Source organism: Manis javanica, chromosome 4 (assembly GCF_040802235.1).
Source record: "Manis javanica isolate MJ-LG chromosome 4, MJ_LKY, whole genome shotgun sequence".
Taxonomy (NCBI): Eukaryota; Metazoa; Chordata; class Mammalia; order Pholidota; family Manidae; genus Manis; species Manis javanica.
In genome coordinates this window covers 163,345,384-163,365,065 of record NC_133159.1, presented here as the reverse complement: position 1 = coordinate 163,365,065, position 19,682 = coordinate 163,345,384, and the positions used below count along the sequence as shown (strand labels likewise).

Genomic DNA, 19,682 nt, shown 5'->3' with positions numbered 1-19,682 from the left:
TCACCAAGGATGAGTGCTAAATCCTGTGCTGAAGTTGTGAAAAATTGGCTACATAAGAACAGGACTGGGAAATCTGCTTAGATGGAAATGTACGAGAAAGAAAGAACATGAGGGAGGGAAGAGAGAGGAAGGAAAGAGGGAAGGTGGAAGGAGGGAGAGAGGAAGGAAGGGAGGAAGGCAGGAAGGAAGGCAGGCAGGCAGGCAAGAATCTGGTGGTTTTGTCCACAGGCTCATAGCAAAGTCCCCTTAAGTCATCAGACCCAGCCAGGAGAGAAGCCTGCTGTCCTCTGGTGAGTGAGGTGTCCAGTCCCTCTGTGGCACCACACTGTGAGGAAGAGGAGACAAACCAGAGAGAATCAAGGCAGGGACACCAGATTAGATGAGGATTTGGCCACCAGAAACTGAATGATGATGACAGCCAGAAACTGGAATGAGAGCTTGGCTGGGGCTAGGGCAGGCTTCAAATGTGAGCCCACGTGGGGCTCAATGGCTAAGGACAAAGGAAAAGACTCTTGTTTGCCATTCAGGAACTAGAGCTAATGGGACCTACCGTCATTCTCAGTGGAAGAGAAAGGCTGCTTCCATCTTTAGAAATTTTCCTAAGCATTAAACACTGTCCAGCAATGGATCTTATTACCTGGGTGGAGGTGAGCGCCTACCTCACCCTGGACCAACAATAATACCACTGATTGTGCCCCTGCTCCTGTCAACCATGAGCTAGACCTTTTATATCATTATCTCATCTCATCATTACAGTAAGTCCGCAAGGTGGAGGTTATTACAATTCTCACTTTGAAGGAAGGCTGAGGCCTAGAGGCTAAGAAACTCGCTCACGGTTCAATAAGAGGCAGAAGCTGGACAAGAACTGGGACTGATTCCCAAGGAGGCTGCACACCATCTCCCCAACGTGTTTGTGCAGAGAACCAAGCAGTTTTCAGATTTTCTGGAGACACTCGGGACACAGTTCGTACCTCTTTGAGTGTTGCAAGCAATTGCCATTTCCCCTCCCAAAATTTTGCACCGAATTTCGAGGGCTCTGGAACTCCAAGAGTCCCAGAGATTGGATCCCATACACTCGCTGGCAGCTCCGGATCTGGGAGCGCGGGGTGGGGGCCGCGAGGCGAGCGGAGGGCGGGCCGGGCGGGCGTGCTGCGCGCAGAGCGGGGCAGTAAGGGGGCGGTGCCCGGAGGCCCGACGTTAGGGCGCCGCCTGCAGGGGGCGCTGGCGGCGGCTCCGGGCGGAGACAATCGCGCTGGGAGGCGGTCGCAACCAGAGTGGGAGCCCGAGCGGTGCGGCGCAGACCTGGGGCTGAGCGGGACCCGCTGAGCGGGGCCGGGCGGGAGCCATGGGCCGTTAGGGCCGGGCCGAGCCCCGCAATGCCGCCGCCGAATGGCCCCAGCGTCCTCGCGCGGCTGCTGCCGCTACTGGGGCTGCTACTCGGCGGCGCCTCCCGTGCTCCCGGCAAGTCGCCGCCGGAGACCCCCAGCCCGCAGGGTGAGTCTCCGCCAGGAGGGGCAGAGACCGCAGGCCTGTCCCCCTCATCGGGCTCCCTCCCGCCAGCCCCCACTTCGTGGATCTTGTGAATTGGGGGGTATTCCATTCCCTGGATTTGAGTAGGGGGAGCTAGGGGTCCTGGTCGGCGCTTACTCGGGAGAGGAAGGAGGGAGAGGGAGACTGTCGAGGCGGGGGTCTGGGGGAGACACAATGGGGAGAGAGGGGATCCCCAGGCTCCGCGCCGCCGCCCCCTCCCGCCTTGTTTTTCTCCCTCCTGGTCCTCGAGGCGCTGCTGCCTGAGCCATTGTCTACCGAAGACACCCGCCCAGGGGCGGGCTGGGACGGGCGCCCGCTCCGCAGCCCCCTGCGGGTTGCTCGCTGCCGTCCCTGGCTGGGTGGGCGGGCACGCAGCGGCTGCCACCCTGGGCCCGGACGGGGACAGGGCGCCTAGAGCTGGGTCTGAAGGGGGGAAGGAGGAAGGAGGAGTGGGTGAGGCGGTGGGCGGATTGACTGCGCGAATGGGGTTCTTCGCCCTAGAGCCTGACAGCCCCCAGCCGGCGCCCCGGGCTCAGAATCGGGGACGAACCAAAGAAACGCTGATCAGCCCATGCCAAGGAGGGGCTGCAGTTGGCATGGGGGGCTCTGGCAAAAGGCGTACGTTGTGATTCCCAGCTCAAGGCGCATGGCAGGGCCGTGGTGGGGGAGCCATGCTGAGCTGCCTAACTGGCTGAGGGCAGTGCCGGCTGGGAGGGCAGGTGTCTGGGTCCCCGTCCAGCAGGCCTCCGGCTGCTCCTGTCCACAACCTACCCCTCAGGTCACCGCCTCCTCACCTCACCTCTCCATCGCAGTGGAGGAGGCCCTCCGGCCCTCACAGGCCCAGGTGGGTGTGTGAGGTGGGGGTGAGGTCGCTCCTGCAGCGAGAGAGCTAGACTAAGCTTCTACCGACTTCCAGGCCGGCTCCCCACTCGTCTTTTTCCTGCTTCGCAGCCTCCGGCCCACCACCCCAGCTTCTGCTCCCTCCTCTCCCGCCTCTGGACCCCATCTCTGCCTGAAACAGTGGTGCTCTACATTCCCATCTCCCCACCAAGGGGCTGGCAGGAAAAGCAGGGTGGGGGGTTCCTGATGAGGGAAGTGGGGTCCGGAGGAAGGGAGAGGGTCGGATTTCCTCCTGGAATGAGGCAGGGCTGAAGCCAGGAGAGGCGGATACTGTATGGAATGTCAGGCTTTGAGGAATGGCTTTCTCCTCTGGTCTCAGTCTTCCCCGCTCTCTGCTCTAGGAGAGGAGACTTTGATGGGTAGGAAAGGGCCTTGGTTTCTCATGAGCCTCTCCCTCAAGTGCTGCACCTTAGAGGAGGGTGTTGGCTGGAGTATCGCTAGGATAGGGGGCTCCCCCAGGCCACTGGCTGGGGCCCAAGATGAGGGGAAAGGGGAAGGGAATCTATGAGGCAGGCACCTGACCACCTGCTCCCCAGCTTGGCACTGAAGTCTCTTTCGGAAAATGCCCAGCCCCGTGTTCTTCCCCTGCCCTTTTCCGAGGCATCGGCCATTGAACCCAAGGCCTTCTCTTAATGGCCATATTCCAGACTCCTGGGTCCCCTCTTCCCAGTTGCTCCACCCAGTTGCTCCTAGCCTGGGGTAGGGGTGGGGAGTAGCCAGGCCCCTTTAAGCCTCTCAGAATTCCTGCTGGTTGGTAGTTATCACAGGGGTGCTGCCAGTTTCTGGGAGACCCAGAGAGCAGGGAAGGGTCAAGTGTGTGCACCCACTGTGCCCACGTGGGCTCTGGCCTGGGAGGAGAGAGGGAGGTGGGCTCAGGCGAACAGCTGGCTGGGATGCCAGGGGCAGGCGTGGTGCTGGTCCTGGGTCGGAAGCCTGAGATAAGACACCTGTCACTGTTGAGTATCAGGCTCCACTCATGGGGCCCCCTCACCTCCCAGTGCCCTGCTGCTCTCAGCTCCAAGCTCTGCTTTCTGTACCTGGATCCCCTAGGGTAGTGTCCAGCACTGAGCCCATTCCCCACCTGCCTCCTGGGCCCTGCACTGAGGCCTCTGTACCTTTCCAGGCATGACACATACTCCCATTATTAGCAGCAAGGTAGGGGTGAGGCAGTTCTTGAGGGAGGGGCTGCACTGAGTGGATAGCGTGAATGGTACTATGGATCAGAGAGGCTGCCTGGGGAATCCATGAGAACAACTCAAATCCTGGTCTCTTACACACACACGCATACCCTGCATCCCCTGTCACCCCACCTGAGTTCAGATCACCTCAGGCTTATCCTGGTCAGACTATCCTGGGACCAGGGGCAAGGCAAGACTTGGACTTTCCTTCCCAGCCCCCTCCACACCACTTTCCCATGGGCCTGGGTCGGTCCCCCAGATCTCCTTCCCCTTGCCAGGGCCCCAGCTCTCTGCCCATCTCCTGGGAGGAATGAGGGCGTTGCCATGGTGACTGACTGTAGCTGACCAGCTGGGAGGGGGCGGGGAGTATGTATGAGGAGGAGGGGTCAGGAGGTACTTGTTTGGGCCCAGGGGTTGAGATGACTCCCTAAATCTGAAAGGAAACACTTGTGCAAAGGATTCTGGGAAGAGGATTAATGAAGGGAACAACCAGCTCCCTAGTGTCCCCTTCTTAGTTTTTTCTTGAGAATTCAAACTCTGACCCAGCCCACCTTCCTCCCTTCCAAATGGCTGAATCTTGACCTCTCTCCTCTCCACTTGCAGATGTTTCTCCATTTACTTATCCTCTCTCAGCCCCTCCTTCCCTCTCCTCTCCATGACACCAGCCCCCTAGGGTCCAGCGGTGCAGAATTCGGGTCTAGAGGCAGACTCCCAAGTTTGGATCCCAGATCTCCCACTTAACTGTTGTACAAGTATCTAAATGCTTTTGCACCTCAGTTTCTTTATCTGCAAAATGGCCTGAGAACATATTTTATCAAATCTAATACATCATTGACTGTAAGATGCACCATTATTTCGTGTACCAGTAAGAAAGGGAAAAAATGCTGCCAATTATAATTATGTCACCATCAATCACAGGCATAGCCTGAGTTCAGAAATGCTAAAATGTGGAAAAAGCCCATGTGTTAGACTTGGTGAAATATGGCAATAACACCACCTACCTCAAAGGCGAATGTGAGGTTAAAATGAGGACTTTTTAAGTGCTGGCTCTTGTATCTTGTGTAGGCTCATCCCAAAGCTGCTCTCAAGCTACAGCCCCCTCCTCTGATCACAGGGCTCTCTCATTACCTCTTGCCCCTCCCTTCTCCTCACTCTCTTCATCTCACCTTGCCCACAGAGATCCTGATCAAGGTGCAGGTGTATGTGAGTGGAGAGCTGGTGCCCCTGGCCCGGGCCTCAGTGGATGTGTTTGGGAACCGGATGCTGCTAGCTGCTGGTACCACGGACTCAGACGGCGTGGCCACACTGCCCCTCAGTTATCGCCTGGGCACCTGGGTGCTAGTCACAGCTGCCCGCCCTGGCTTCCTCACCAACTCTGTGCCCTGGCGTGTTGACAAGCTGCCCTGTGAGTGCAGGGGCAGGTGGAGGGGCAGGGGCAGCAGCTGACCCCATCAGCCCCTTCCCAAAATAGTCCCAGGGGTGGAGGGGGCAGGCTTTCCAGCAGCTGCTGCCTGGGCTGGGGTACACAGAGCAGACCGAGGGAGGATGAAGTCACCAAGATTCAGATGGAGGGAATGCCGGGGCTGGGGTGGGGTGGGGCTGGGGGCTGGGTGAGCTTTCTCTGGAGCTGACAGGCCAACCTCTTCCACAGTGTATGCATCAGTCAGCCTCTACCTGCTGCCCGAGCGGCCAGCCACCCTCATCCTCTATGAGGACCTTGTGCACATCCTCTTGGGTTCACCTGGTAAGGTTCCTCTTACTCCCCACCCCACCCCACCCCACCCCAGCTCCTCTTCCTTCCCCGTCTGGATATAGAAAGCTCTGCTCTTCCACGTATTCACTGGGCAAGTCAATCTCTCTGAGCCTTAGTTTGTTCATCTGTAAGATGTGAAAATTGGTAGTACTGACATAACCAATTTGAGGTATAGATTTAATATCAAGCATGCGAAAAGCAGCACAAAAGGTAGTCGATAAATGTTTCTTGTTATTGGGACTCCTTGTGCTTCTGTTCTCCCTCCACTCCTAAGAATTCCTACTCCCTGCCACCTATATCATTAGTATACCTACACAAACATTGTGCACCTCCTGGGTGCCTGGCTCTGTTAGAAAGCCACAAGGGTCATTCCACAGAAATCGCACACCCACAGAAAGCAAGGCCTGGCACAGCCTGCAGCGGTCCTTGTCTACCCATGGGCTTTCACCCAGCCAGTGACTGCAGCACCTAGGCCATGCCAGGTGTTGTGTCTGGTGCTGGGGAACAGTGACAGAGCAGCCCCAGCCTTGCAGAGAGACAAGCTGATCACTGCGAACCCTGACGTGATCACAGCGCCGGCAGGGCAGTGGAGTAGAGGGCAGCTGTGTTCAATATTGAGAAAACCCTAACCTGCCAATGTAGCAGCGCAAGAGAATTTGGGGGAAGAGAGCTGTGGGACCGTGCCAGCTTGGGAGTTGAAGAGGGGGAAGGCTCCTTTACGAGGAGTGATGCAGGGGCAGAGGGGTCACTGAGGTGCAGGGAATGTTCTGGTCTGGCGAAGAGGAGGGGTGCCTTGTGCAGACTGGTGGATGAAGCCAGGCAGAGGGCAGACTCCATCTGGCTAGCTGTAGGGAGCTACAAGTGGGTTTTGGAGAATCCCATCCCCAATTTATATTCTTAGCTTGGGCCCTTGTCCCCAAATTACTCATTTCCTCATCTTCATCTCCCTGATCCTGAACCAGAGCCTTCAAAAATGTCTTTGGAGGTCTCTAAAATGTCAGGTGAACCCTTTGTTGCCCCCTAGCTTAGAGCCCTCCCACTGCTTTCAGTAAAAAGCCTGGACTCCTTTGCAAAGCTGACTGCGCCCTCAGGGACCTGACCTCCCCTCTAGGCACCTGGAGCCCCTGACCAGCATCCGGGCCTTTCTCATGTCAGTTCTCCCGGAAGTCCCTGTCCACTTTCTTTCTGGGCTGAGTATTCCTCATCCTGCCAGGCTCCACAGGGCCTTCCCAAGATGGGCAGGGCAAGATCCCCTTGCACCCTGCTATTTAATAGCGAGTGAGAGGGTGGGCTGGCACCAGACTGCCTGGGCTTCAGTCAGGCTCCAGGGTGGTGACCTTGGGCAAGTTCCTGAACTCCTCTCACCTCCATATCTTCATCTGTAAAAGGGGGTTGATAAAGGCACCCACCTCAGGGGCTGTTGTGCCAATTACAGGGGCTAATATAGGTAACCTGCTTTCAACAGTGTCCAGTGTCTTGAAGCTTAATAAATGCTAGCTGTTACCATATCATGTCAGAATTCTGTTTATGTGTCCCCTCCATCCTAAGACAGACACACATACAATCTAAGCTGTCTAATGCAGCAGTCACAGCCACATGAGGCTATTTACATTTAAATAAATTAAAAACATTAATTAAAAAAAATTAAATCCAGTTCCTCAGTCACACTAGCCATACTTCAAGTGCTTAATAGTCATGTGCACCTGGTGGGTTCTGTAGTGGGCAGCACAGATATAGAACACTACCCTCCATCACAGCAGAAAGTTAAAGTTCTAATGGGCACTGCAATGGATAGCAGAGCACTAGACTGTGAACCTGAAGGCAGGAAATTGTGAACTGTGTTTGACTCATCTTTGTATCTCCAGCACCTAACACAATGCCTGCCACACAGTACATAATAGTAATTGAGGACCTGAACCTCATCATCTTGTAAGTTAGTAAGGAAACAAGTGGTTCAGAGAGAGCAAGTAACTTGCTGAGGGTCACACAACCAGGATGAGGAGGTTTCAGGTCCGTGCCCATTCCAGGTTAACGATCTATGACTGCCCAGGTTTCTCCCCAAGTCACCACCCTCCCCGGCCTTCCCAAGCGGCCTGACCTAATGGCTCCCCTTCTCCTTAGATACTTGCTTTCTGCTCTGGATCCTGGGGAACCTTGTCTCTGGCCAGGCCACAGCAGCCCCTCTCTGTATCCAGGTGCCCGCTCCCAGCCCTGGGTGCAGTTCCAGCGCCGGGCTGCCCGTCTGCCAGTCAGCTCCACCTACAGCCAGCTCTGGGCCTCGCTCACACCAGCCAGCACCCAGCAGGAAATGCGGGCTTTCCCTGCCTTCGTGGGCACCGAGGCCACCAGCTCAGGTATGCTAGGTTTCAGGCATGGAAGCGATATTCTAGTCCCCCAACCCCGGGTGTAGCCCTTAGCCCTTGTGTCCCCTTTGCCCAGGCAATGGCTCCTGGCTGGAGCTGATGCCCCTGGCTGCTGTGAGTGTACACCTGCTGACAGGCAATGGGACAGAGGTGCCGCTCTCAGGCCCCATTCACCTGTCCCTGCCTGTGCCCTCAGAGCCTCGTGCCCTCACGGTGGGCACCAGCATTCCAGCCTGGAGGTTTGACCCCAAGAGTGGTGAGTGCCTCAGGGGGTTGGAGCTCCTGGAGTTTGGGGAAAAAAGTGGGACTTGGGGGGAGGGCACTGAGTTTGACGAAACCCCTGCCTCTCCCAGGGCTGTGGGTACGCAATGGCACTGGTGTGATCCGGAAGGAGGGCCGGCAGCTCTACTGGACCTTCATCTCCCCCCAGCTGGGGTACTGGGCAGCTGCCATGGCCTCCCCAACAGCTGGTGAGATGGGGGAGGGGGGAGAGGGGCAGTGGTGAAGAAGGAGGCTGGGAGAGTGGACTCCCTTCTGAAAGGCAGGAAGGACCCCCACACCTGGAATACTAAGCCCCTGCCTGGCACAGGGCTGGTCACTATCACATCAGGCATCCAGGACATTGGCACCTACCACACCATCTTCCTGCTCACCATCCTGGCAGCCCTGGCCCTGCTGGTGCTCGTTCTGCTGTGTCTGCTCATCTACTACTGCCGGTGAGTGCCTCCCAATGCCCCTTGCTACCTCCCAATCTCCCAGCCTTCCTCATGCCCGCCCTCCACCCCAACCTCCTCTCATCCCATGCAGACTGAGGCCTGCTCTGTGCTTGGTCTTGTGCTGGGCTTTCAGGCCCCAAAGAGGCATAAAACACAGTGCCAATCCTCAGGACACTGACAGGAAAGAACTGAAAACGCACATGCCAAGAACCGAACGACTGGTGGCTTGAGAGAAGTTGCAGGAGAGGAGGCAGGACCTGCAGGCCAGGCCCCTCCAGAGACAAGCTGCCGCTGCCCTACCCCCCTTGCCCTCACTTCCGGGGGACCTCAGGCCAGTCGTGCCCCTGGCTGGCCTGAGTGCTCCCCCCAGGTTCTCAGTGCACCTTCTGCATTGGAAGGAGTACAGTTTCCCCCGGGGTACCCACATGGGCCTAGCTGCTGCTGGACTCCCACAGACACTCACGCTTTCCACAAACCTCTCCCAGGGCCCATCTGGGCTCCCCAACATTTCTCCTGAGTCCCAGGCATTCTCCCCACCCCTCCAACTATATCTATTCCTCACCTTGAAATTGAGGGGCTTAGGGAGCTGCTCCGGCCCCCACCCGTTCCTGAGGGTCTGCCCCTTCCTCTCCAGGCGGCGCTGCCTAAAGCCGAGGCAACAGCACCGCAAGCTGCAGCTCTCCGGGCCCTCCGACGGTAACAAACGAGACCAGGCCACCTCGATGTCCCAGCTCCACCTCATCTGTGGGGGACCTCTGGAACCCGCCCCGTCGGGAGACCCCGAGGCTCCGCCTCCAGGCCCCCTGCACTCGGCCTTCTCCAGCTCCCGGGACTTGGCCGCCTCTCGGGACGACTTCTTCCGCAGCAAGCCGCGTTCTGCCAGCCGTCCGGCCGCTGAGCCTCCAGGTGCCCGCGGGAGTGAGGGCGCCGGGCTCAAGGGCGTCCGCCCCGTCGAGGGTCCCGGCGGGCTGGAGCCAGGCCTAGAGGAGTACCGGCGGGGGCCCTCCGGGACCGCGGCCTTCCTGCACGAACCGCCTTCGCCGCCACCGCCCTTCGAGCACTACCTGGGCCACAAGGGGGCGACCGAGAGCAAGACCCCCGACTTCCTGCTGTCGCAGTCCGTGGACCAGCTGGCGCGGCCGCCGTCCCTCAGCCAGGCTGGACAACTCATCTTCTGCGGCTCCATCGACCACCTCAAGGACAGTGTCTACCGCAACGTCATGCCTACCCTGGTGATCCCCGCGCACTACGTGCGCCTCGGTTCTGAGGCGGGCGCCGCGGGGGCGAGCGACGAGCCTGCCCCGCCCGAGGTCACGGCTCCCGGCCCGGCGCGCCCTTTTCCCCAGCCCGACCCCCAGCGGCCGCTGATGCAGGGCCACTCGGGCGCGGGAGGCGAGGGCGGCGGGGGGGGCGGCGGCGAGGGCTGGGGGGGCGGGCGCTCGGCGCCGGTCAGCGGCTCGGTCACTATCCCGGTGCTGTTCAACGAGTCCACCATGGCGCAGCTCAACGGGGAGCTGCAGGCGCTGACCGAGAAGAAGCTGCTCGAACTGGGCGTGAAGCCTCACCCGCGCGCCTGGTTTGTGTCCCTCGATGGGCGTTCCAACTCGCAAGTGCGTCACTCCTACATCGACCTGCAGGCGGGCGGCGGCGGCCGCAGCACCGACGCCAGCCTGGACTCGGGTGTCGACGTGCACGAGGCGCGGCCTGTGCGCCGGCGGCCCCTGCGCGAGGAACGGGAGCGCGCTCCGACGACCGCCCCGCTGCCTCCCCCTGCGCCCCCGCGCCTGGCGCTCAGCGAGGACACGGAGCCCAGCAGCAGCGAGAGCCGCACGGGTCTCTGCTCCCCAGAGGACAACTCGCTGACCCCGCTGCTGGACGAAGTGGCGGCGCCCGAGGGCAGAGCGGCCACGGTGCCCCGGGGTCGGGGCCGCAGCCGCGGGGACAGTTCCCGCAGCAGCGCCAGCGAGCTGCGGCGCGACTCTCTCACCAGCCCAGAGGACGAGCTGGGGGCGGAGGTGGGGGACGAGGCTGGCGACAAGAAGAGCCCGTGGCAGCGGCGGGAGGAGCGGCCGCTTATGGTGTTCAACGTCAAGTAGCGCCGGGGCCAGATCTGGCGCAGCCTCCGAGTCGGCCCCCGCCCCTTCCGCCCAGGCATGCCCCCAGGGTGCGTGCCCCGGCGGCTGCGGGGGCACTCGCTCTTAGTCCCCAGCCCGGATAGGTGCCCAGGAGTCTGCGGAGCTGTCCAGTGGTATGTGCTGGGTAATGTCGTGGGTGGGACTCTATGTCGGCCTCCAAGAGGGAGGTGGGAGGGTTCCAGACCCATTGGGAGGTGCTGGGGAGGAGGGCTGGGAGGGGGGAAGCAGTGCCTGCATAAACGTGGCTGTACATAGAAAGCTCTGTCGTGGGAATGCAGGAGGGACAACCCGGCCTCAGCTGCTAGTGTGAGGGCTGGGAGGGGAGGGGGTGCTGCTGACTGACTAGTCCACCTCTGGGCTATGATGTCACAGGACTGGTGGCTGGGGCAGCTCTGGGGTCTAGGGGATAATGTGATGGGATCGCTGTGGACAACAGCAAATATAAAACTGGTGACATTAACATCGTGTGTCTTTCTGTGGGGTTGGGGGAATGTGGGCACTGGATGGGGCTCTTGCTGAGGGGTCCCCTGGGGAAGGCAAGCAGAGTGGCTAAGTCACACACTGTTAAGAAAGTATACAAACTTTACTGCAGCACACACAGACACACACACCTGTGGATAGGGAAGAGCACCTAGCCACAGGGTCCATGGAAATTGGGGGAGGGGATGGCAGCTTGTAATGTGGCTTTTTCCACAGCCCCCCTACTGACAGGGCCCACCTCCCACAATGATGGGGGACTCAGAAAAGGGGGGTCCAGAAGAATTTGGTGGAGAAGAAGAGCTGGGGAGGCCTGAGCAGTGGATAGATCCCTCTGAGCAGAATCCCGAGGGCTGCGGAGTGCCTTCAGTCCTGCATCCTCCTCACAGCAGCTGTCTTGGGGCTGGGTCCCTCAAAGGAGTGTCCCAGCGCAGAGTCTCCCTGCGCAAACACTTGGTGCCCTTGGCCCCACAGTGGAAGCCAGCAGGACAGCAGTGACGCTGATCTCCACAACAGATGCCCTGGATGGTGGAGCAGGGGTGGGGGATGGGAAGCGTGAGAGTTAGGAAACCCCGGACCTGACCACCGCCAGTACCCAACCCCGGGGTGGGGGGCGGCACTGACCTTGCGATAGGGACAGCAGCCCCAGCCTCCTCGGCTATCTCGGCAGCAGGTCTGATTATCATGGCAGAAGTGGCCCGCCCCACACTCCACATTCCCCACCCCGATGGGAGGGCCTCGGGCCAGGTGGGCAGCAGGGCGGACAGGGTCCACCTCCTTCTCACAGGACCGGGCCTTCACATTGCAGGCATACCCAGCTGGGCAGCAATGCTGGCGGTCCTCGCAGCACACCGCCTGGGGCGTGGGGACAGAACTGCATGACGCTCTTGCCCGCCTGCCCTCCTGAGACTTAGCTGCCCTCTCCAGGGGCTGGCAGGTGTACACTCACATGGGGCAGCTGGCAGCAGGCCCAGCCCCCACTCAGGCTTGGGCAGCAGGTCTGTCCCACTGGGCAGCTGGTGCGCTGGTCACAGCCCATGTCTCTGGGTGGGGACAGGGAAGTCCGGTAGGCAGGCCTCTTCTTCTGTCCGATTACTATCTTGCTTCCCCTCTGACACCATCCCTCAGCTATGCACATGTAGCCCTGGGGACAGCAGTGCTGGTGGTCGGAGCAGCAGACAGCCTGTGGGGGCAGAAAAGGGTGGTCTAGGAAGCTACTATGTGGATGAAACACTGAGCCCCCACCTCCCCCCACTCTGGCTCGCCTGCTCACAGCTCCTCCAGCTGGGAATTAAGCTCACAGAGCTAGTGTGCCACCCATGGGCTGGGCAGAGCATGAAGAGCAAGGCAACAGGAGTCTGGCCAGCGGCTCAGGCCACAAGACAGCCCGCCTCCCAGGACTATCCCCCTACCCATGCACCTCTGGAACAGGACAGCAGCCCCACTCCCCAGACATGAGCCGACAGCAGGTGGTGGAGGAGGGACAGCTGGTGACGTTATCACAGAGGACATCATCCTCCGTGGCTTTGGGGCCTGACAGGCTGTGGTGGGCTGGGGTCTTCTCCATCCAGGGCATGTGGTGGACCCCCTGTTCACAGGTACCCTTCTCTGTGTTACACCTAAACCCAGCTGGGCAGCAGTGTACATGATCGTCACAGCATACAGCCTAGGGTAGGTGGAGAGGGAATAGTGGGCACAGGGGCCTACCTGGCTGCCACCCTCTGCTCAGCCCAGCCCAGCCCCGACTCCTCGGTACCTGGACAAAAGGACAGCAGCCCCAGTCCCCAGACTGTAGACGGCAGCAGGTGTAGCCATCTGGGCAGCTCATCTCCAGGTCACACTTCACCTCCTGCACTGTGAGGTAGGCAAGGAGGACAGGTCAACAGTGGCACTGGGAACTCTAGGGGGACCCCAGGTTAGAAGCAGATGTTGCAGATGGAGGCTTAGGCCACCTCTGGCAGTGATCCTAAGGTGAGGCCCAGTGTGGAAAAAAGGGGTCTGGACCTGCAGTGCTCCTCCATGGGACACCATTCCCCCACCCATATCTGTTCCTGTACAGCTTGGTGGGGAGCTCCTTACGGTGCAGGTGAAACTGGGTCTGCGGCCTGCTGCTGTTACCTGTGTATGCGGGCAGCTTGGTGAGGAGGTCTGTGGCATTCTCCTCATGGAGGCACTTACTCTGGATCAGATCGCACACAGTGTCCTGGGGGCAGCAGTGCGTGTGGTCGGAGCAGCAGATGGCCTGGGTGGAGGTGGGGGTAGGTCTTTGTGACTTTCAGTTCCAGTCCATCTTAGGTTGCTGCCAGGTAAGACAGCTGGCATTGCCTCAACCCCCCACTAGAGGGTGGCATGAGTCCTGAGCAGCCAGGCTCCCAGCAGCTAGGCAGCAAGCTCCACCCAGCAGTCCCTGCAAGGTAGGTATCCGGGCTAGGTGGCTGTGGGCACATAGCCCAGCTGGCTACAGCCCCTCACTCACATTGGGCATTGGGCAGCAGCCATACTTCCCATCAGGCAGTTCACAGCAGGTAGAATCATTAGGGCACTCAGAATGCCTGTCAGGGCACAAGATCACTGAAAAGGGAGAGAAGCACTGAGGAGCAGCCAGATGGTGGGGAACTCATCCCCAGCCAGGAGCCAGACAAAGCCTCTCCTCTCCCCAGCCCCCAACTGGATGCTCTCCTACCTCCTTACCTGCCCTATTAGTCCTCTGTGCTGGGATCTTCTTTGCCAGGGGGAGGGTGCCTGTGGCAGTGAGGCAGCGGGCATTAAACAGGTCACAGAAGGTACCACGGGGGCAGCAGTGCACCCTGTCTCGGCAGCAAGAAGCCTAAGAAGAGGTGGTCCTGACTCCATCTTTGCCCCCTCCAGCCCTTCCCCTCCCCACCATCCCAAACCCATACCTGGGGTATGGGGCAGCATCCCCAGGAGCCATCAAGCATAATGCAGCATGTGGAGAAGTTGGGGCATTCAAATCGGGGATCAGGGCACTGGACAGCTCCCAAGGGGTTGTTGTCTGTGGACAGGATGACCCAGGATTCTGCCAACCCAGTCAGGGAAGGTCACTACATTAGGGCTCAGTGTTATCCCAGGCACTCCGAACCACCTCTCCCCACAAGCCAATCATGGTCTCGGCAAAATGGCACAGGGCAGGGGCATCCATTGATTAGGCTGGCCTTAAACCAGCCTGGCATTCTCTCCTGCCCCTCCTAGCCCCACTGCTGTCCCTCTGTCCAGAGCAGGGGATTGCTCAGTACAGATGCCACATGAACAAGGGCACCAAGGCAGGAATCAGTGTCACCCAGGTGGCTGGGTTCCTGGGCACTCCAGGCTCTACATGCTGCCTATCCGCCTGCCCTCCACCTCCACCCTTGCTGCACCTGATGCTTGGAAGCAGGACTGCCCATCTGTGCTGCAGTGGTAGCCCCGTGGGCAGCAGTGGTGGCCATCTCCACATGACACAGCCTGTGACACACAGAGATGCCGGTGGTGGGAGAGTGCATGAAAAATATAAATGCAACCTGAACCTCCCCATCACACCGATGGCACGCTCACCTCTGGGAACGGGCAGCAGCTAGAAGTCCCTGAGACGGTAAGGAGGCAGGAATAGCCAGGAGGGCAGTGGGCACCAGTCTGGCAGGGTCTGCCCAGATGTCTGCTCAGTGCTGTGGGCCAACTGTCCTGGGAAGCGAGAGGAGAGGATAAACCAAAGGACTGGAGCCTGCCCCCTGCTCTGGTCAATCCAAGATGACCCTTTGGAAAACAACAGGCTGTCAGCTCTTGCCTGGACTGAAGGGCACTCACCGGGACAGGATTGCAACAGCTGTAGCTGGCTCCTCCAGGATCCGGGCAGCAGGCTACAGGGCAGACCTGACCATCTGGGCACTGCGTTCCAGTCACCAACCCTGCCATTAAGGCCACCCAGCTCACCAGGGTCCACATGGTCTGCCTACAAAATACCAACAAGCCCTTGACAACTAGCTTAAGCCCATGTTACCCTCAATTCTGAAGGCAGTCACTCCCCCAGCCCCAGCCCCAGCCCCAGGCCCGGACTACTGAGCTTCCCCAACAGCCCCTTGTCCAGGCAGGAAGGAAGACGTGGGGCTTGAAATTCAGCTTCCTACATGTGTCCTGTGTGTGTGTGATTCTTATGCCAGTGTGTGTACGCCCATGAGCATGAATACTGACATAAACGTGTGTAAATCTGGGTCCCCAAAATGTGGCCTAACACCTGGGTCTGTGGGTGACTGTATAGAGATGTGAGAGGCAGGAAGATCTGTGGGTTTTATGGGGCTGATCTGTGGCCACCCTGGGGAGGGGGGGTATCAGTAGTCTTGGAGTGGTGTGCGAGGGAGGCCTTTCCTGAAGAAAAACCAGGTTGCACTTCCCCAGCCAACCCCTCCACATGCCTCCTCGCCTGATGTTATGCTCACACCTGCACTCTGCCGAGGCCTGTTGCTGCATGATGACGTGGGGAAACCATGGGGTTGAGAAGGTTGTGAAAAAGGAAGTGCAATGGCCAGTGAAATTTGGGCTGTCTTCCCCAGCAGTCAGCCACTGCTGGCCATCTGACTGTCCCCTCTCCACCCAGGGAAAGCAACACACACATTGGGTCAGCCTCTGAGACACTTGTGTTCTAAGGTCTCCTGCAATAGCATCCCCTAAACCCCTGCCTTCCCCTCTACCCTGGAGCTGAAACTCAGCCACATGTGGAGCGAGACTACATTTGCCCACCCAGCTGCTGATCTCAGTCAGCAGAAGGAACCACGCCTCAGTGTCTTGGCGGGGCAGCCTCTCACTTCCTAAACAGCCAGCCTTGCTAGTCCAGTGGGGCGGGCCTGGTAAATGCTGCCCTGCTTAGAGAGGCAAAAACACTAATGTTTGCTGAACCTCTCAGGAGCCAGTTAAACACTCTACAATTATTTTCTTTCTTCTTTGCAACAACCAACCAAAGAAGTAATTATTATCTTTACTTTTCAAAGGAGGAAATGAGGTTCAGAGACATTAAGTAACATGCCTATATCATATATCAAGTCATGGAGATGACAGACTTTGATGGCTCCAGAGCATATTGAACCTGGGTCATGTCACAAGGGGCACCATGGACAGTGCCCAGGAATAGACCCCAAACCCAGGCAGGTAGAGGCCTGGGGTCCAAGCAGAGGAGGGAGACAGAGGCACTTCCTGGGCAGGTGAACCAGGCAGGACAGAAGCAGGGAGTGCAGGGGCTGCCTGGATATACACTTGGGTCCTAGTCCTAGAACTGCCACCACTGACCGTGACAGCATTAAAAGTTGCTCCCTGCCTCTGAGCCTCAGTTCCCCCTGAGTCTATGCGTGGACATTGCACACTGCAGGGACTGGCACCCACCCTATCACTCACATCCTCTCTCCCTCACCTGGCTTGCTTCAATGCTTCCTCTCTAGCAGGCCATCTCCTAGTCAGATGAGGGTGAAGACTGGCCCTGAGCACGGCCCTGTCACCCTCTCTACATCCATAGCTCCCAGGCAAGGCATCTACAGCTGTCCTGCCTGCTTCTTGGGAGTTCAACCTCAACCCGCCACAGGCTGTCCCGGCCGCCCTGGCTTACGCTTAAAAGGGTACCTTTCAGCACGATCCGGAGAGGCGACCCCTCGCCCCCACCCCACACTGCTACAGTGGACGGAGCACAGGAGCCTCTTCAGGCCCCCAACTCCATCATCTTCCACTAGGTGGCAGCCCCCCAACTCCGAGTGCGAGGACAGAGATTCCCAAAAGGTGAGCCAAACCCCTGCAAGTGAGCAGGAAAAAGTGGCTGGGAGAGGCGGAAGTTAGCTTGTCGTTCCCCTCCGCCCCTCGTCACGAGAGGAAGGGTGAGCCAGACACAGCCCAGGGGTTCAGTCACCATTCCCCTCCGCCCCTCGTCACGAGAGGAAGGGTGAGCCAGACACAGCCCAGGGGTTCAGTCACCACTCCCGTCCCTACTACCTCTGAAGAGGTCAGGGTCTCAGTTCCTACTCGCAGGCCTCTAAGCTGGGGGACCAGGGGCAGGCGCCTCTCCCGCTCCCACCCACCACCAGCACCACCAATACCGCCGTGGGGCGAAGCCAGCTCGAGAATGGCGTGGTCTCAGCTGTAGGGGAAGGGGCTGCGGCTCCCGGAGACGCTGGAGAGGGAGAGAGCCCCCTTCGAATGCAGGCCACTGCAATTACTGCATTCTCCCACTCCCGATAAAACTTCCGCCAGTGCACTGGAAACCCCCAAAAGAGTTTCTCTTAAACCAGCCTTCTCTCATCTCCCGGCTGAAACTCCAGAGGAACCTCAAGTCCCCACGTCCCCCAGGCCAGGCCCCGGAGAAGCAGCAAACAAGAGGTCTGCAATACCATCCTCACCTGCGTCCGGGGCGGCGCTGGCTGGGTAGCAAGCCGGCGGCAGCTCACCGATTTAGACCTCAGCGCGAGGGCCCGCCTACCTCGGTTTCCATTGGTCATGCGTCTGGGCTGTCGCGCTCCCACTGGCTAATCCTCGACATGGAGGCGGGGCCATCCTGGAATGCTGTGCTCCTTTCCTACTGAATTCACCCTCCTCCTTCTCTTTCCCCACAACCGGTTTCTGGGGATCATGTGATCGCAGAATCATGTGATGCTCTGGCCAGCTCAGCTGGCCTGCGGATGACCGCCTTCCCACCTGCTGCGGGCGCCTAGTAGAGTTTGCCCGAGAAGGGGCAGCGCCGCTGGTCTGGAGACGATGACGACGAAGGGAGCTTGGCCTTAGAGGGTGTGGTCAAGGGCATTTACAGGATGTCCATTTCTGGATTGAGGACATTTGTGCATCATGTTTTGTTTCTTTTCTATTAAGTAAACTCAGATTAAATGCTGGGCAACCAGACCCCAAAGGGAGTTGAAGGAGAGTTGTGAGGGCAAGACTGAACAGCCCTCAGGCCCCTCCTCAAGGTGCTCACGGCAGGGCACGGGTGGGTGGAGAAGGGGAGACGGGCTCAGATTAAATCTAAGGTAAGGTACGAGGTCTAGTGTCAGGTGCTGTGGATGTGAGTAGGGAAGAGGTAGTAGGTTGGCGCTAGGCGGGGAATAAGAGATTTAATTCCACCTGGGGGCACCTTTTTGAGCTGAGTCTGGGAGGATTTTAACTGGCAGGTCACGAGGGGTTAGAGAAGTGACTGGATGGGGTGTTGAGAAGAGCATTAGGAAACCAGATGGAAGAGCAGCCTTGGGCAGGTATTGAATACCAAGTTAATTATATAGTGGGCTTGAGGAGCTGCTGGGTGCCTGGCACAAGGCTAGGCCAGGGGTGGGTGCATAATGGAAGTGGCTTCCTAGTTTCAATCAGCCCTGCCTTCCAGGAAGTGAAGTGGTAGATGAGGAGAGAATATGTACCACGCACAACAGATTAACCAGTTACAGGAGCCAGACTGCTCAATGCCAAAGGGCCTGTCCCAGGCAGAGAGGGATGATGGGATATCCTCCAGGGAGAGGAGAGGTCAGAGAAAGCCTGGTGCTGGGCCTCGGAGAGCAGGCAGTGTTTGGTTGTGAGAGTGGCTGGAGAGCGCTGCAGGCTAAGCAAAGAACTTGAACTGAGGGTGAGGCCAGGGTAGGGAACAAACAAACTCAGCGACGGTGGGAGTCTGGGTAAGGAAGGAGAGAGAGGATTGAGGATTGTGTGGCAGTGGTGCCTGTGGGTGCCCGGGACTAGAGAGGTTCCAGAGAGTAGATAAGGCTGCTGCTGAGAATCAGGACTATTCACGCTGGTGACATTTGCACATATTTTCCTTCCTGTGTATCCTGAGGCAAGAGGGTATTGCTTATGCTTCTGTTGACAAAGGTTGTGCACACAATTTTCACAAAATGTTAGGCAAATTATTAGTAAATGAACCTATTAATCACAACTACACAGAACCAGAAAAAAAATACATGCAGAAAAAAAGAAAACCTAGACTGAAATCAGTATCAGAAAAAGTATCCTTAAAGGGGTGATCTGCCCACTTTGGGCATGTTGCCAAGTGTGGAGACATTCTGGGTAGTAACAACTTGGGGTAAGCACTGCAAGCATCTAGTGGACAGAGGCCGGGGATGCTGCTAAACACCCACAATGCCTGGGATGGCCCCACCACACAGACTATTCCACCCAAAATGTCAGTAGTGCTGAGGTTGAGAAACCCTCTAAGAGATCATAAACTTTGTCCACGAAAGAGTTCACAAAGTTTTCCTCACACAGACCCTTTCTTCTCTTATTCTTGTATTTTAAAATAAATGTTATCTGATTTCCCAGCAACAGTAGATTGTAGAGTGGTCAGGGGATATGTGCATTGAAAAAAGCAGTCACTTTTTGAGTTTTCACAAGGACGAAAAGCATTCAATAGGAAAAAGCAAAAAGTAGTCCAAAGAACTTAGAAGCCCAGCCTTCTGGGGATATTGGGATATTGGGACTGAGCAAACAGTACTGGACAACCCCATGGGCCTTACAGGCATCACTCTTAAAGTACAGTAATTGATAGTCACAGCACAAGCCTGAGCATTCAGAAAAATCTGAACCATGTGCACTTACTCTGATTGCTATTGAGGTAGGTCAGGGACATGGAATGAGCATCATGATTAAATTTTCCTGCCTATGATGAAAAATGCCAAGATAATAAACAG

At 58.0% G+C, this 19,682-nt stretch overlaps 2 protein-coding genes across 6 annotated transcripts; one reads left to right on the top strand and one right to left on the bottom strand.

Annotated features, from left to right (window-relative positions):
• The first annotated feature begins 1,170 nt into the window (after positions 1-1,170).
• FAM171A2 (family with sequence similarity 171 member A2) lies at positions 1,171-11,035 on the top strand. Of its 2 annotated transcripts, XM_036997589.2 has the most exons (9): positions 1,171-1,494; positions 2,309-2,374; positions 4,786-5,013; positions 5,260-5,352; positions 7,557-7,715; positions 7,801-7,980; positions 8,078-8,194; positions 8,314-8,440; positions 9,075-11,035. In XM_036997589.2, the coding sequence occupies exons 1-9, from the start codon at positions 1,377-1,379 to the stop codon at positions 10,534-10,536; spliced, it is 2,550 nt and encodes an 849-aa protein (XP_036853484.1). In that variant the 5' UTR covers positions 1,171-1,376; the 3' UTR covers positions 10,537-11,035. The 2 variants fall into 2 exon arrangements, with proteins under 2 accessions (XP_036853484.1, XP_036853485.1); XM_036997590.2 differs by lacking the exon at positions 2,309-2,374 and having other exon boundaries at positions 1,173-1,494.
• Positions 11,036-11,139: 104 nt separating this feature from the next.
• On the bottom strand, positions 11,140-17,566 carry GRN (granulin precursor). 4 transcript variants are annotated; one of them, XM_017680928.3, is made up of 14 exons: positions 17,421-17,491; positions 17,121-17,194; positions 14,854-14,998; positions 14,605-14,730; positions 14,430-14,514; positions 13,953-14,089; positions 13,744-13,879; positions 13,529-13,623; positions 13,171-13,294; positions 12,809-12,906; positions 12,473-12,718; positions 12,002-12,235; positions 11,677-11,907; positions 11,140-11,573 (listed from the first exon to the last, which is right to left on the bottom strand). In XM_017680928.3, the coding sequence occupies exons 3-14, from the start codon at positions 14,989-14,991 to the stop codon at positions 11,436-11,438; spliced, it is 1,788 nt and encodes a 595-aa protein (XP_017536417.1). In that variant the 5' UTR covers positions 14,992-14,998; positions 17,121-17,194; positions 17,421-17,491; the 3' UTR covers positions 11,140-11,435. The 4 variants fall into 4 exon arrangements, with proteins under 4 accessions (XP_017536417.1, XP_017536418.1, XP_017536419.1 ...); XM_017680929.3 differs by having other exon boundaries at positions 13,953-14,065; positions 17,421-17,490; XM_017680930.3 differs by lacking the exon at positions 17,121-17,194 and having other exon boundaries at positions 17,421-17,566.
• Positions 17,567-19,682: the final 2,116 nt, after the last annotated feature.

What these genes read in the sequence shown, in the direction of transcription:
- FAM171A2 (XM_036997589.2), top strand. Translation starts at nt 1,377, where the DNA reads ATGCCGCCGCCGAATGGCCCCAGCGTCCTCGCGCGGCTGCTGCCGCTA. An exon ending in TCCGGCCCTCACAGGCCCAG is followed by an intron (nt 2,375 to 4,785) that starts GTGGGTGTGTGA and finishes CCTTGCCCACAG; the next exon opens with AGATCCTGATCAAGGTGCAG. An exon ending in GCGTGTTGACAAGCTGCCCT is followed by an intron (nt 5,014 to 5,259) that starts GTGAGTGCAGGG and finishes CCTCTTCCACAG; the next exon opens with TGTATGCATCAGTCAGCCTC.
- GRN (XM_017680930.3), bottom strand. Translation starts at nt 14,991, where the DNA reads ATGTGGACCCTGGTGAGCTGGGTGGCCTTAATGGCAGGGTTGGTGACT. An exon ending in GCTGCTGCCCAATGCCCAAT is followed by an intron (nt 13,295 to 13,528) that starts GTGAGTGAGGGG and finishes ACCTCCACCCAG; the next exon opens with GCCATCTGCTGCTCCGACCA. An exon ending in GCTGCTGTCCTGTTCCAGAG is followed by an intron (nt 12,236 to 12,472) that starts GTGCATGGGTAG and finishes CTGCCCCCACAG; the next exon opens with GCTGTCTGCTGCTCCGACCA.